The 15,757-nt window shown below is 44.9% G+C and overlaps 1 protein-coding gene across 39 annotated transcripts in view; it reads right to left on the bottom strand.

The window, feature by feature from the left end:
- Positions 1–5,183: 5,183 nt before the first annotated feature.
- The window catches only part of adgrb2 (adhesion G protein-coupled receptor B2), a 158,320-nt gene continuing 147,746 nt past the window's right edge, over positions 5,184–15,757 (bottom strand). For 19 of the 39 annotated variants that reach the window (XM_078081120.1, XM_078081134.1, XM_078081136.1 and 16 more), the window contains 2 exons: positions 10,383–10,436; positions 5,184–8,420 (listed from right to left, as the gene is read on the bottom strand). In XM_078081120.1, coding sequence (XP_077937246.1) covers positions 8,244–8,420; positions 10,383–10,436 — 231 coding nt within the window. In that variant the 3' untranslated portion in view covers positions 5,184–8,243. Of the gene's footprint in view, positions 8,421–10,382; positions 10,437–11,776; positions 12,091–15,757 lie in introns of those variants that run through there. The other 20 variants (XM_078081138.1, XM_078081139.1, XM_078081108.1 and 17 more) reach the window with 7 other exon arrangements.

The raw sequence follows: 15,757 nt of genomic DNA, 5'->3' as shown, positions 1-15,757 counted from the left end.
CGAGTCGTGCAACAGCCTATTGTACATAACTCAATAACTCTGTACATATGAGTCCACAGACCTGCTGGGAGGCCCGACGAAGCGACATTGTGAAGTGGTTGATTAGTGCCTCTCATGCAAATTCTGTGCTGAACAAGTGGGACACAATCCTCCTAAAATAACCAGATTTTTTTCCTGTTGGGGCGGAGAAAGGATCCCACTGTCCCTGCTGACATCGGAACACAAACCAATAACAGCTGCCTGGTTAGCAGTGCTGAGCATGTCTAGTATCTGAATATCTAGTATGTCATCCTAATGGTACACCAAGACAAAAAAAAAATTGCGTGTTCTATTATACTGCTTTCTTACCTCCTTAGGTAGTAGTTGTATTGTGAAAGGTTGCAATAATGAGCATGAACAGTCACATACAAACAAAAACACTGTATCAAATAATTTCTTTCCTTTTGAAAATTGGTGTTTCCATTATAATATAATTGGTTAAATACAGAGTGAAGTCTATCAATGCTCAAATTCGGCTAACCTCAACTGATTAAAGTTGTCCCTGCTAAATTAGGATTGACCTCAACAACAACAACACTAGAATGATGGAGATTTGAGGACGAAGCTGTTTGTAAAATGATGAGTTTTATTATTGAGCAAGACGTGAATAGTATGTTCTTAAACTCAAACACAAGGAAATGTTCTTCACCCACAGTGTTTGAGTGTTGGCGGAAGAAATCCTTCCTTTCTACCATTTTTCAGCAATATTATGTGAACCTGTGAGCCTGTGCTTTTCCTAACCCTTAAAGCTTAATGAGGTCCTTGGAATAAGTTTATTCTGGTGAGGGAGCAGAATCTAATAAGAACGGACCCTCTGCATTAATCACAACATTAATAACTTCTGCACAAATGAATGTGCTTTGTTTGTGCTGAAGGTGCCACGTCTCCTTGAGTTCAATCGCTATGTACGTGTTCTTTTTTTTTTTTTTTCTAACAACTTTTGACGATGTCGCTTTCTGCATGTGATCTAGAGTCTTTAGGTGAAACTCTGTGTCACGTTTAAAAGTAGCAACTCAGGCAGTTCTAATGTATTTTTCTTCGCCAACTTGGAGGGATTCATTTGTATTCGTCTCTTTCGTTAATCACTGGTTCATTATAGCCAGACACCTTAAACATCGTGGAATAGAAAATAAATGCCTTTGAGTGTTACATGAACATTCCAACAAACTGACTGACAGTTGGGATGGTTCACGGAGGGATTTCAGGTGTGGGGCTGTGGGGAAAGAGATGGAGGGATCTATTCCTGTAGGTCGGCGTGACTTGGCACAGAGCGGCTCTTTGAGTGGGGTCAAATCATATTTCCACTCCCTCAGGGGTTAGACCGGGTCCCTGAACGCATCCGGATCGCTATCTCAAATCACTCTCGACGAGAGTGGAGGGATGAAAAGGACGTTCGAGGCGTCCGACATATGACGTCTGTACGTTGGTGATAGTACGTATGAGGTCATTTGCACACACACATTGTTAAACAAAAGAATATGCCTCCTTCCACCCGACACTAATGTTTGGAAAGCTCTACTCCAAATCGAAGGGCGATTGATCCCAATACCAAACTTATACACGTTATATTATTTTTAATTGCCATAAAATCCCAGAAACTATAAATTGTTGAAATGATACATCACTTTATCCAATTTATCCAAGGCCTTCAGCAACAACGGTAAGATGAAGTACTTTTTGTTGGGTTTGTGTTGATAATAAATTCAATTTTGCCAATATTTGCTTACTTGCTCATGCCTTTCAATGCAATATCTATATATAGACTTTCGTTAAGTTTGAGATTGGAAGCACCGATAATAAGACAACATGGCCACCGTCTAAACAAAATATCTGCAAAACTGAAATCACAAATTTACTTTCTGTAAATGTCTTTCTCTGTAAAAACAAGAGACACAATCTCAATATAAGAGTCTCTGGACGAGTCGGTCGGCACAATTCCCCCATGCCTCCGGCCGTTATTCAAGGCTAAGCCAAACGTATCCCGACTGCAGCTCTGTTCTTAATGCTTCAGTGTGAGACGGTCTTTTCATCTCAATCAAAAAGATAGAAAGAGTGTAAAATGTTAAGCGACTCCTTGAGGCCTGCGTCCTTGGCTCACATTCCGGTTCATATGGATCTCTGGATACCGAGCCAGCAGCGCATCAACACACAAACCTGCATACACGGCCAAAAAAAGAATGACTCGAGTGCATCTGGGAGTCATGGAGGTGGTCGCCCTCATTTGGACTCCTCAGTGCTGACTGCTATTGAACACTCGGGAGTTCAAGAGGGCGGCTTTGCTGTCTCATTACCCGGCAACGAGACATGTGAGGGAGCATCACGAGTTCTCACCCCTCTGTCTCACCCATCGTATCTCCTGCACCCTGTCCTCGCACGAATGGCCCAGAGGTTTGAAGCTGGCTGCACAGCCTCTTCCTGTGCCCTTTGTTAAACATCCAGCAGGTCCCAGGCGCGGCGTTGTCTCGACACGTGAAAGCGGCTGTGGTTTATCGCACCAGCGTAAGCCTACCACTAAATTATGCCAGTGTTTAAAGAAGCCCTGGGTAGTGTGGAAAGGCAATTCTTTCCGACTGAATGTAGGTTGCCGCGATATGTGAAGATTTGCTTTGTGTAGCAGGCGAGTCCTTTACCTCAGCTCTGAATAAATCACGCTGAAAGTGTCAACTTAACTACTTGTGATCCCAGGTCTGTCTGACTGGCACTTGGATATTGCAGGGCCAGAACTTGGACGAGGCACAGCAAAGGCATTCCATATCGAACGCCAGTGGCGGAAGGCAGTCTCAAAGGAGCAGTCCAACAACGCTACGGCATCGCCATACGGCTTTGTGTCCAAAAGCCCCGTGCAGGGCCTTAACTAGGCTTTAGACGATTCCGTTTTCAGGGATCTACTGCTCCTTTGCATTCTTTCTAATTTATACTTTCACCCGCACTCCTGTCCACTCTGGCCCCGTCCACACCATCCGCTCTCGTAGTCGGCCCGTCTGCTCCGTTCTCAGTGTCCCCTCTGAGCAGCACGGCAAAGGTCCATCTGTCAGCCATCGAGGAGGGACAGCTAGACGCACCACAGCCATCAGAGCAATGGATTTCCACTGTTCCCTGTCTTAGGACTAAAACTTCCTCCTTGCCCTGCGCACTTTCACTTTATTGCATCGCTAGACTGAAATATCGCATTCCGCTTGCAGGTTGTTGCATGCTCCCAAAGTACCACACGCTGCCTTTCACTTTGCCAAAATTCATCAGTGTGCCAGGGGAATTCTTTATTTTACTTTCTTTTTTTCTATTTGGTTAGTTTGTTTTATGACTTTATGCTTGTCCATGGCAGCTCTTCACACTCTCCCTTTGAAATAATCTCACTGCAGAGTTCAAAAAGCCGGAGGCCTTTTCCACCAGAAAATAAGTTTCCATTAGGGCTCGTGCAGCGACTGGCGGTTGGTCGGCAAAGGACTTTAACGTCTTTCATAAAAAAGAAAAAACATGTGCTAAAAATTACATTTCAGGTACAATGAAATGACAAATTAATGGAAGATGACTAGAAATAATATCATTAGGTTAGGATTTTTGCACAGGTCCGAGTAAGTTTCCATGACATTTGGCAGAAGTTAAATAATAATGACATGAACTCCCATAATACTAACACAAAGAGATATTTAGAATGCAGTTTGACGAGGCAATTTCAAATATTTCCAATCACTTTCATTAACTTTACCATATTCAATAGTTAGCGATCCGTAACGTGGGCCATCAGGTCCAGGCAAATCGTTAATGAGATGTTGACCTGTACAGAAAAACACATCCGAAAACAATTACACATTTATGATGGATGTGACATTAAATAATGACATCACCCGGCACCCACAGCAGTGGATGGAGGAAATATCGAGGAGCAGAGGAATCATCATCAGTTAACGACGCAGGATGCATCGTTAGTGACAACAGGCGGAAGATGATCCAGCCGTGTTTGTGATAGCATTATTATAAAAAAATGATTGTATCGATCCGTTGTTCCTTGCCTTGGCCGTTTCATTGCCACAAAAACACCACAATGACGGCTTGTTACTGAAGATCTAGCCCCCCAAGAAGCAGAAAAGGTATGCACAAAAACTCTATTCTCCTGCGTCACTATGGCAAAGTAAAAGTCCAGCTTTTTGCGTCACTTTGTGTTTGACTGAGCGATATTAAACTTTCTCAACTTACCGTTCTGAGCACTGAAACTCACCTTTCTCCCAGCGCTGCCAGGAACACGGAATAGTGTCTTTTTCGTAAATAACGAGCAATCAGGCGGCCCCCCGTCCAGAGGTTCCCGTCGGACAGCCTCGGCGGGGTTGACATCTGTTATCTCCGTCCGACCGCTCTTCATTTTTGTCTCCCCGTTTTATTTGTCAGCGGGCTCTCTCCTCAGGTCACTGGGTGACACACTAGTTGCACAACTTAATTACCCACAAACCTCGGCGAAAAATAACCACAAGGCCCTGTAATTGCTGTGACTCAACCGCCCGGGGTGATGTAAAAACCCTCTCCCTGCGTCTTCCCTGTCTCCGTGGATTTCGTCCCATTTTCTCCCTCTCCTGACCTCGCTCTCATTCCCATGAGAAAGTTCCAGTTGGTGGCCTTTCTCCAGGCTTAGTGATGGCAGCTCCACTTAATTACCCACAAGCCCATTGGAGGGCAAATGTACAGAGACTCAGACATGCGCAGCCTCATCTCTTGTCTCATGTTCTTTCATTCTGGACTATCAACGCCTGTCCAGTGGGACTATTTTTTTTACCATGTTACATAACAAAAACATTTTTGGCAAAACATCTTTTTTGTTATTAGCATAAATATCGCTCAAAGTTTATACAATTTTAATGAAATAATCACTTTGAATTGACATTTCCCCCGCGGTTATTTCAGTGCAACACGACTTCAAACTCACAGAACGGCTCCTCTCATGTTTTCTGACAGACCAGCAGGGCCTCTGATCGGTCACAGTTAGGCCTCAATGCTTCTGAGTAACAGAGTTCGTCACGCCCAACACCCAGAGTAGTATTATGAAAACACGGCGATGCGAGTGCACTGCGAGTCAAGGAAGAACCCGGTCGCTCTCCTCCACTGATGCCCTTCAAGAACGTACGCACGTGCGCGTGCACGTATGAGACAGGAGATCAATTTGAAAATTTATTTTCATATAAAAAGACACTATGAAAACATTAGAGGACTACTTTGTACAATCTTATGTATAAAAAGAACAAAATGAGAGAAAAGGAAAAGGAGGGGTTGTCAGCAGTAAATCAAGTGTAACGTCGGATGGTTGAAGCGTTCGTTTAACACCAAAGCATCAAAGCGTGAAAGGTTGGAGGCGAAGGTGAGGCTAGTAGGTTATGGAGCTGGCATCTGCCTGGCATTGGAAACTTGCGAGGCGTTGTATTATTTTTTTCTTTTAATGGGCAGTTGAAGTTTGGCAGAATTGAAACACACAAAAGAAAACTAAATCGACTTACCAACATACTCCTGCATCAACTTAACTTCTAAGCATTCACGTCACACGAGTTCAATACAGAAAACACGTTTGAAGATGATAGTCGTCGTTAGTTGCGTTGGATCAGACAAACATCTCGATCTCATTCAATAAAGCAGCACCTCACTCGCGCCTGAAGATTCTCGTTGAGGTGAGAGCCGTCATACTGCTCCCATGTAACCAGCACAATGGAAAAGATCATCATTAGAAGAGGCAAGTAAAGCAAAACATCCTACAGGGCTGAAATCAAACATTTCTTTCTTTCTCATTCTTTTTTTTTTTAGTTACCATGGGAACAAGGCTTTGTAGAGAATTCATATAGTGCTTTTTTCCCCTCTAATGTTCAATTTTATATATCAAAAAAAACATTTTTTTTCCGTGTTAAGGTTAAATCTGTTACCCCTGAGACTGATGTTTTCTACTGCTATAGATTAACACCCATTGACTGTGTGACAGGCCGGATGCTTTTTGTTTCCCTGTTGGGAGACACACCGTACATTAGATCTGGATCGCGAGCCCCGCAGAAGGTCAGGTGAATGTGACCTTAGCTCTGCAACCTGAGGGCCAAACCTATCCATTTCCTGCGGGAGGCAGCGGGCCGTGCGTCCTATCAGCTGATTAGCTTGAAAGGTTAGGAGGGCTGCACTCTTGTCTCACCATCTGCGCCATGCGGAACTACTACCACATTAGGGATCTTTAAACAGATGGTTCGAGGGCTGCATTGGAAAATGTCAGGACAAATAGCCGTCTCTGGATAATTACTGCTTTGAGCACCCCCCCCCCCCCCCCCCCCCCTCTTAATATGCAACTCCGCCTGCCTCTAGCTGTCTCATTTTATATTTTAGGGTGTTTTTCTTTTCTTTCTTGGATAACATTTCCTCTTGCACTTTCTTCTCCATAAATTGTCCCTTTCTCCTGTTAGATTAACGGGCGCCGCTTTGAACATGGACAGAAAACTTATCACACCATCTATTGAATTCATCCTGCACCGTGACGCTTCCTCTGTGTCGCAGTGTGGACGACCGATTCGTTAATGTGGCAACAGAAGGAAACTGGTCGTCGTCTTGTAGCGACCAACGGACGGATGTAGAATGTCAAGTAGAGCTTCAAGCGTCGGCACAGGATTTTGTGTTTTTTCTCCCTGTTCCGTCTGCCGCCCTGTCGCCTCATAACCTCTGTGACTCCATCTCTGTATTTCTATTTCAGTCTCTCTATCTGCAGCTGCTGTGCTCACAAATGCAGGTGGCAATCACATGGAGAGGGATGCATGGGAAAGACCGATTATAAATCCGGGCGTCACTGCTAACAGAAAACGGTTTCTTGCCTCCTGGTAGCATGAGGACTGGTGGGCAGCAGAAGAAGGATAAACGAGAAGGAAAAAGCAAAGGAGAGCATGTTTAGCTTTAAATCCATGATGGGGTTCCTGGGGAAAATATTACATTTAGCTCAGGTGGTATCAACTTATAATTATTGGCTCCTAACCTATATGTGACTCAAAAAGGTAGAAACCGGCAGAAGCCTTAGTTTTTGTTGAGGAGTGATGCGGAGCGAACGCAGATTCCACGTGGGCTGAAAATGAATAAGATATTCTCTTTTGTGGTGTTATTGGTGATGGCTGAAATGGCTTCAGATGCTGCAATCTTTAAAGGCTTTTATCTCCAAGGACTTGGGGGGGATGCAAGAATCTGCATCTGATGACTATCTTTCTCTTTCCTCGTGACTGGAGAACATGCGGGACACATCGCCTCAAACATAAGCTCACATTTATGTGCTGTGTGTATCCAAAACATTGTTTTTTTAAAGTTCCACGCGGGTTCATTCTCAGAGAAAATTAAAAGAAAATGATTTTTTTTAAAAGCAGCAGGAGCATGAGTATTCTAGTCTAAAAATAACTCAATTCTTCTTGAACAGATGCTTCATTCATATAATTTTTTCATTAGAAGTTTCCATCCATAGAAGATGATATTTCTTGGAACAAAGCTGTAGAAAATACACAACGGATGATGGATGGATGGGGTTGTTGAACTGGAACCTGAAAAAAAAGCAATGAGGATGGCACATATCAATGAGCAGCTCTTCCGTTGTCCCCCACTCCCTTTGCATCCAAAAAGAATTAAATAAAAAAGGAAAGAGAATAGGAGATATAATGCTTCCAACATCCATTAGAAGGGAAAAGGAAATACATGAAAGCCGGGTGCCGAGGGGGGATAACAGTGTGAGAAACCCCAGTGAGATCTTTCCCCCCCTCTTGCTATAAAAAGAACGTAACAGTGCAGAAATATTATTTTCCTTCCCCCACCCCAAATCATCAAACAATTGAAAGAGATTTTCATTCAGAATAAAATCAAGACATTTTTCTCAGAAATATTTTTTTGTTTTGTTTTGTTTTTCCATAGTTTTCTTAAGTTCATTTAAAAATGTTCCTCGGTCCCAGACGTGTCACGCCCCTGTTCTTTCTTTTCAATAGTCTTTGCGAAAATATATGGTAGAACAGTCTTCTTTCCGCGCCTGTCCGCTCCGCCAGTAAACAAACACAGTATGGGATCCGGCAGGGCACGTTGCAGGAGGAGCAGTGGCGTTGTCAGAAATCATGTACCTATGTATAGCTTTTTTTTTTTTGTTCAATTTTTTCTCTCCGCACAAGCACGTGTGTGTCGTAGCGAGCGTGTGCACGCGCGCGCGCGCGTGTGTGTGTGTGTGTGTGTCTTCACACTTCAGTCTGGAAGTCTCCCTCGGATGAGTCAGGCGTGTTAGCGGAGGACGAGTCCCAGTTCTTATTGTGCAGCTCCAATCGATCCTTCTGCTCCCCGGGCACGATGGACAGCTCGGGGGTCATGGTCTTGAAGCTGTCCCACGAGCTCTGGTCCTCTGGGGTCGACTTGTCCTGATGGAGGAGGAAAGACAAGGAAATGGGCCGTGTATGCAAAGAAAGACGTCGGCATATCGAAGATGCAACAGAGGCAACGTGCAAGTTGTCGTTTAATGCAACCTGCGACTTATTTTGATGGATTTGCACCCAATATCTATCAGTTCTAATAACTGTGATGACGTGATGTCTGACATGGCAAGAAACACAACATATACTCAGACAAATTTAGTTGGAAGTCAAAGCAGGCAAACTTAGGTCACATTAGCAGACCTCATCAATTCCCTCGGGATCCACAAAACAATTTACAAATGTACGACTAATTCCTGAAAACAAAATTTGATGTGTTTATGTGTGAGTTAATGTTTTTAGATACTTACCTTGTGGCCACACGTAATTAAATGAAATGAACCAAATCAAATCATGATCACATTACCTACATGGGGAGGTGGGGGATTTTTGTAATCCTCGGACCACCTGGTAGTTCACCAATTCCCGGATTTCCTGCTTTAGTTTTGACTGTGTTTACTGTGGCTGCGTAAAACAAACAGTTCTCGTGTGCAATGGCGGCTGATGATTAGGGGGATTTGGCCTGTGTTTATTTATAATTTGGATTTCATCTCAAATGAAATGATGCATGGATTAACTGTTGCCATGTCAGCCCGTGCAGCAATGTCATTACCGAATATCAGCAATTGAGTTTGTTGCGGTTAGCAGTATGGGAAGGAATAATGGTCGTGGAAGAGAGACCCAAATTGGTGGAATGTGACGTACTTGAAACCATTCCCTGTGCCAGTATGCAGATGTGAACATATTTGAGCTTAAATGCTTCATTTTACATTTATTCATTTTTTTATCAACACGCAGCAGACAGTCACACAACGCCGATACCACCCAGAATCATTTCTGTGCAGAGATTCAACCTCATGAACAGTAGAAGGCAGGGTCATACACACCTGTTAGTTTAAGGACCATTTTCATCTTTCCATCATCAAAACACTACCTTCTTTTACAGAAACGACACCTTCCCTCCTTCATCTCCCACCTCTCGCACTCAATCAGTGACTTTTTTATCCTCCAGTAATTAAAGCCTTTTTCCCTCCGGGCCAGTGTATGTGATGTCTGCATGTGGTCTGCAGATGTGCCCACCGTGAATGTAAAATACATGTTGGGCCGATTGGTGAAAAACGCAATTGGAGGTACGAATCAGATCAGGGCCATTATTCAAATCTGACTCATTATCTGGCGGATATTCACAGATACGACCCGGGAGAGACGTGAGCGATCGCTGGCCCCGGATGACTCCCAGAGAGGCAGACTGCCACAGCTTTCGGACGACATGGTGCTGAATATTAACATCGGGAAGAGGAATATTCTCAGAGCACTTCTCCCCGTTCTTATTTGTATCTTACACAATGCGTTCAGGCGAGCACTGTACGGCCTTCAAGTTATTCTCTCTCTTCGTTTCCCACCGTCCCACCCGCCTTTAGTCACCTTAACTCTCGGGTCTTTCCCTTTCAGCTATTCACCCCCTCGATCCCTGTCTCTCTTTTCAGCGCACACGCTCGCACACACTTCTACCCAAAATTCATTGATCTGCAGTAACACAACACTCCCCCATTGCAGCGTCCATGATCTTTGCCGGAGCGCTAGGGGGCAATATCTGCCTGATTATCATTCTCCCTGCGTCACAGCCTGACAGTTGGTAAAATGAATACAAAAGGCAGAATCTGGGAGCCAATTTGCATGCTAAATGCTGGCGAAGGAACATTTTGTAATGCAGGAGTGTGGGTAATTCTGCAGTTAAGCCCAACTTTATCCCTCGGAGACCAGGCTAACGCGATTGTGCCGCTGCCCGCGTGTCTCTCCCCCGTTCCCTTTCGCCATCCCTGCCTGCCTCCGCAACCTCCGAAGCCCCCCCCTCATCCCGCTTCTTCTCCCCCCCCACACCCCCCCTCTGCCAGAAACCCCTCTACTTACACTCGACGAGTTCTTTTCACCTCCGGCAGACGAAATGCTCCATCGCTTTTCCCTCTGTGTTGATGAAATGGGAGGGAGAAGACGAGGGGATGACGAGAGAGAGAAGAGAGGAAAAAAGAAATATAGAGAGGAGAGTGGGGGGAAGGAGGGGGGGGGGGGGGCACAGTCACTGACAACTCTGCCCTGAAACAATAGCATTGTTCCCACACCGTCGGCAGGTGAACAGGCAGGTGTTGCTTTGTGCTTACATCTTACCCTTCTCTCTCACGGGCGAGATTCACGAGCAGAACAATGTGATCCAACAGGCGGCGCGAGCCTGTGATGCAAAAGGCGCAGGCCTTTTTTTTATTTATTTTTACGGTCCTAACAATAGACTTCATGGAACAGAGGGCAGAGCGGCCGACGGATTCGACACTCTACTCATGCACCACTAACAGCAACTACAACTATCCTGGAGGGGATGAAAAACCAAAAACCAAAAAACGTCACGTGAGTGAACGAGTAATCGGATTCTAAAAGCAGAGCCGGGGGCCTTTGGAGCTCGTGCTCTCTAAACAACGTTGAATGAGGATGACGGATGTGATTATTAGTCCACGGGAAAACTATCGACACTATCCGCATTATTGATTGTCTTCCCACTACACGTACGATCGAGTGCGATCGATCAGGGTTTTCTTTCACGTTCCCCTTCCGCTGAGATTGGCTACCGGTTTTTGTGGTGGGTGTTATTGACCAACATGTGCAGGTGTTGTGAAGTAACAGGTGTTTTCCTACAGTTGACTGGCCCGGTCCACTTGTGGAGTCCAACAGCACTGGTGTGAATAAAGCAGAAAGGTCCTGCGGTGTGTGGTGTTGCCTAAATATAATGGTCTGGTATATAAAAAAAAGCTCCTGCAATTTAAAATTGGGCATTCTGTAAAAGTTTATTTAATAACATCTGCCCACTGTCACTCTCTCTTGGTTTTCTTTCATTTCTTCTTTATTAGCTTCACACTCTCAAGCGAGAACATACGTAGCTTTTTCAAATGTCTAAGCCGCGTAACAAGCCAAAGATGTCTCCGTCGGGGTGGACATTATCCCCCGTCTGTTAAAGGCTAAAGTTATGGCATTTTTGAACATTATTCAAATAATGACCCCCCCGAAAGCTCAGTTGTGCACCATCACTGTCTGAAATGAAAAATGTAATTTACACTGATTCTGTATCTGTATTCTGCATCAACTGTTTGATTTTGAGCAACTCGCCCACATTAGGATGCGTTCACAGCTTTCATGGGGTTGCATTAAAGTACTTGCCTTCGGCGGGCAAACGCATCTATTGTGTCTGCAGGCACCACAGGCAAACGCAACATTCATCACCAGGCCACATGATTTAGGAGAGCGAAAACTACAAGCTGCATGTATTAAACTAAGTGAATGGAGATTTGTAGAAAAAATACATGCTGGAAAAAAAAAAAAATGCTTCTGCAAAAACGTCTAAAGCCATCTCCGGAAGTGTCTGCTACAGTGCTGGTAGATGAGGCCCACTCACTGCCACTCAGGCGTCCTTATTAGGACCACGGACTGGGGGCGGTGTCTGGATGTGTGTGAGCGGCGTGGCAGGCGGTCTTTGGGGGGCGGTGGGGGAGGACAGGTGGTTGTGGGTAAGTGGCTTAACTTTACCTTTGTTGACTTGGAGGCCCATGGTTCGGCTGATTCGGCTACATTCAAACTGGGACGCGACAACAAGCATGCAACACAAGGCCCAGTCAGCCAACAGAGGACATGAAACGGGAAACAAAGACAAAAAAGCGCAAATCAATTAAATGTGACAGTTAAGACAAATGAAAAAACACACACTGTGGGAGTGGGAGGCTCACATGAAACCAACTTAAACCACATGTACACACAAAGTAAATAGAAGCCACATCAAGCGAAACACGAGTATTCAGAGTGGATACCTGATGCTTGGGGTTTGTTGACTGTGGGCTTTAAGTCATTGAGCAAGAGCCAGACTATTGCATGTTTTTATTTCATTTTGTTGAAGAAAATAATGATCTAAATCTCCTATTTAGGACCTGTATAATTCATTAGGCGGCAACCAACTGGGCAGAGTAGCTTTTAACAACCATTTATCTGTAATCTGGGAAGGAGCCTGCGTCTCAAATAAAAAGGGTCCAGATCTGGAGAATGCAGGGTAAACAAATTCCATTAGTGCAACACATTGCAAACAAACGAGCAATCAGACACACCGGCTCTGTTCCCTGCTGTCTTGGCCTGTGCAAAGCCAGTGCTCTAATAGTAAAAACAGTTCCAGCTAGCAATCGGGCCCTTTTCACCTCCCCTGAATTTGCCCAAGGACACTAAATGAGCTAAATCGGTATTGTGCCTCTTGGTGCACAAAGCCGGGGTTAGTCTTGTTCCGCCTGGGCTGACCGTCCCCTCATTAGGGGCCACTGATGGAGCCAGTGTGCCGAAGCCACACTCCGCCAATCCTCAGTTTTCATGGGCAATTTGTGTGGAGGGATGAAAATAGTTGATGAGTTTATACTCGGCGAGGAGAAGGGGGTGAGGAAATAATTAAAAACAAACTAATGAGAGGAATTAATTATTCAATTAATGCCTTAAACGTGCCACCTAGGGCCTGGGTTTAGAGGGTGAAATGGGAAAACGGGGGAGACGGCAAGAGAGAAAATGTCAAGCCGCGAGGATAAATACAGGGCAGAATGAGAAATGAAGTGGAGGAAGAGGGGACGACTTGCTTTATTGCTGGGATGTGAAATTGAAGCTCCTTAGCTCAAAGCCAGAAAATTGACTATCAAGGCCTACAGGGTTTTCCGGCGCACACAAATTGCTCTCATTGACTCCGCAAAAAATGGAGCCTTTGTCATTTTAAATTATACATCTTCATTTTACACGAGACATCCTCAAAGCGTCACCTCAGCTCCAATTCCCTTCGGTGGACTGAAAACACGCTGGAGTATCAATAGCAGCCACTAATGTCAACTGTGGATGCATGAAGACGGCACTTGAGGTCTCGCCTCTCTTTTATGAGGCTGGCTGATGGGAGAACACTCTCAGACCAATCCAGGAATACACCTCCGTATGTGGCCTTAATAGACTTGAGATTCATCGTGGAATTCAAACGCACGCCTCCAGCCTAAATAGATCACGCCTAATCCAAAATAAGCTTGCTGTCCCCGCTCTGATCCGGCATGAGCGAGATCACAACAAAGTGGAGCGCTCGTCTCCTTCGTCTTGCTTCTCCGTCCCGCTGTGTTCCACACGAGTCCTCGCCGTCCGTCTGCAGAGGCGAGGCGAGGAGGCTTCATTTAATCAAGACGACGGGATGGAAATTTATCCCGCTTGAGGGCTAAAAACGCATCAGCTCGGCTGTTACGCAGTGCAAACTCCGTCTACCGCTCTCTCTCACACACACTCCATCCCACACACACTGAGGCACCACACTGCATCGCTGGACACCAAGCGCACATTTGTCTTCTGACCCTCTGATCCTCCACGGAGAGGATGTAAAAACTACAGACCAACTCCAGGGGGACGGAGGCCAACCAGCTAAGCATTAGCGCACACAGCGATGCTGACCCGGAGTGCGTTACGTAAACACTGCAACCACTTTGTCTCTCAGCAACCCCACTGACTCCATTTGTCTCCTTTCTCCATTATGAGAGACACAATGACAACTCCATTCCCCCGCAGGCCGCGCTGCCCCTGCCTGAGCATTCCACTGCACTTAAAAGAGAGTCCGATTGGATTTTGTTTTTTTATCATTAGCGCAGTGAAGCCTACTTTCTATCCACTTCAACGGAGAATAATGAAACCGTGCATACACGGTATAGGTAAAGGAAAACATCTACAATCCATAAGCATGAGCTCACAGTGACATCTGTAGCCACATTTCAGAATGCAGAAGAGTGTATGTGTATGACCGCATGCAAAATGCCCACAGATGTCAGAATCTGGGAGAATAAATGTGTTAGCAAAGGTTTATCAGTGAGCCTTTTCACAGGGAATATTTGAAAGGTCATGCATGTTGCTGTTTTTTTAAACTGAATACATAACAGACGAGAGCATGTAGATTTTGTTCTCAGACAACAGGAATAGCTCTGCTAATAGAAAAGACAGACGAGGTGATTTCCAACATTGAGGTTAACGAGTCATGGCGTCTGCTTCCCCCTCCGTTCTCTTCACCTCTTTCTCCCTACTTTTCATCTATTACGTGCAACACTTGAGTCATCACTAACAGCTTCGAGCGATCAGTGCGGCAAATATAAGGGATTACCAGTCAGTGGGCAATGTGGAGTTAACAACATTGTGAGTAGGTGGCATGGAGAGACAAGAACAAGAAGGACAGCAGAAACCCAGAGCTGCAGGCGTGTGGGTTCTGCGATGGCATTTGTAATGCCGGCGGACACTTTAAGCTCCTTACACTTCAACAACAAATTCAATGAGATATGAAAGTTAAAAAAAAAATTAAAAAAAAGTGAAAAGGGCTAATTTTCTGATATCCACTCATTTACTCATTAACACAGAGATCCTACCTGTCCGTAGAGGTGAAATGTCTCCTCTGACCGCGTGAGCATTTGTCTATCATTAGCACACATAGAATGTGCATCATATTTGGCCCCGTTTTAGTGCCAATGAGTTAGTTAACGGACAGAGTTTCATAGTTTATGAGGTGATTGTGAAACCTTTTGGATGGTTCAATGTCTTTATGAACTGATTTATCACTAGCTTATGGTGTTTGGGTCATACGCTTTGATTCAGGCACTGAAATGGGCTCAACGACAGCACGGAACATCACACCAGGAATGGAAACACAACCCCAAACAGCACAACCATAGCAACAACAAAAATAACAACTTTATGAAGAAGCCAATACTTCCTGAGACCACCTTACAGATCCGTCTCGCTGGTGTCAGTGATTCTAGCTTGTTTTATTATAGGAGCTGATCCAGAAAAGGGGATTAGCTCTCATCATATGAACGCAGTTGACCAGCAGTTACAAGCTGCGATTCACCGCACAGAGTTACACCACCACACCACTAGGGGGACCACCTAACACGGAGGCTCATCACATACAGTCACTTCACAATGACACAGCGCTGACAGGTGGGGCAAGGTGGGCTGAATGGAGTAAGCTCATAGTTTGACACTGTCTGTGTGACTCACTACGAAAAGGTGTTGCCTTGAAAGGTGCTTTTTCTAGTATCAGGTACAAGTGTAAAGTGCATTCCTCTAATTGACCGTTCGCTTAACTCCCTTAAACATCTTAACATCTCAGGTACAGTTAAGTAGCTCCTGTCAAGCTTTCCATTCTAGCGCTGCACACATCAGCCTTTGATTTATCAGCATCCCTTCCCCTTTGACTATTTATTAAT

Source organism: Gasterosteus aculeatus, chromosome 10, assembly GCF_964276395.1.
Source record: "Gasterosteus aculeatus chromosome 10, fGasAcu3.hap1.1, whole genome shotgun sequence".
NCBI classification, from domain to species: domain Eukaryota; kingdom Metazoa; phylum Chordata; class Actinopteri; order Perciformes; family Gasterosteidae; genus Gasterosteus; species Gasterosteus aculeatus.
This window is presented reverse-complemented; position numbering and strand designations above follow the sequence as displayed.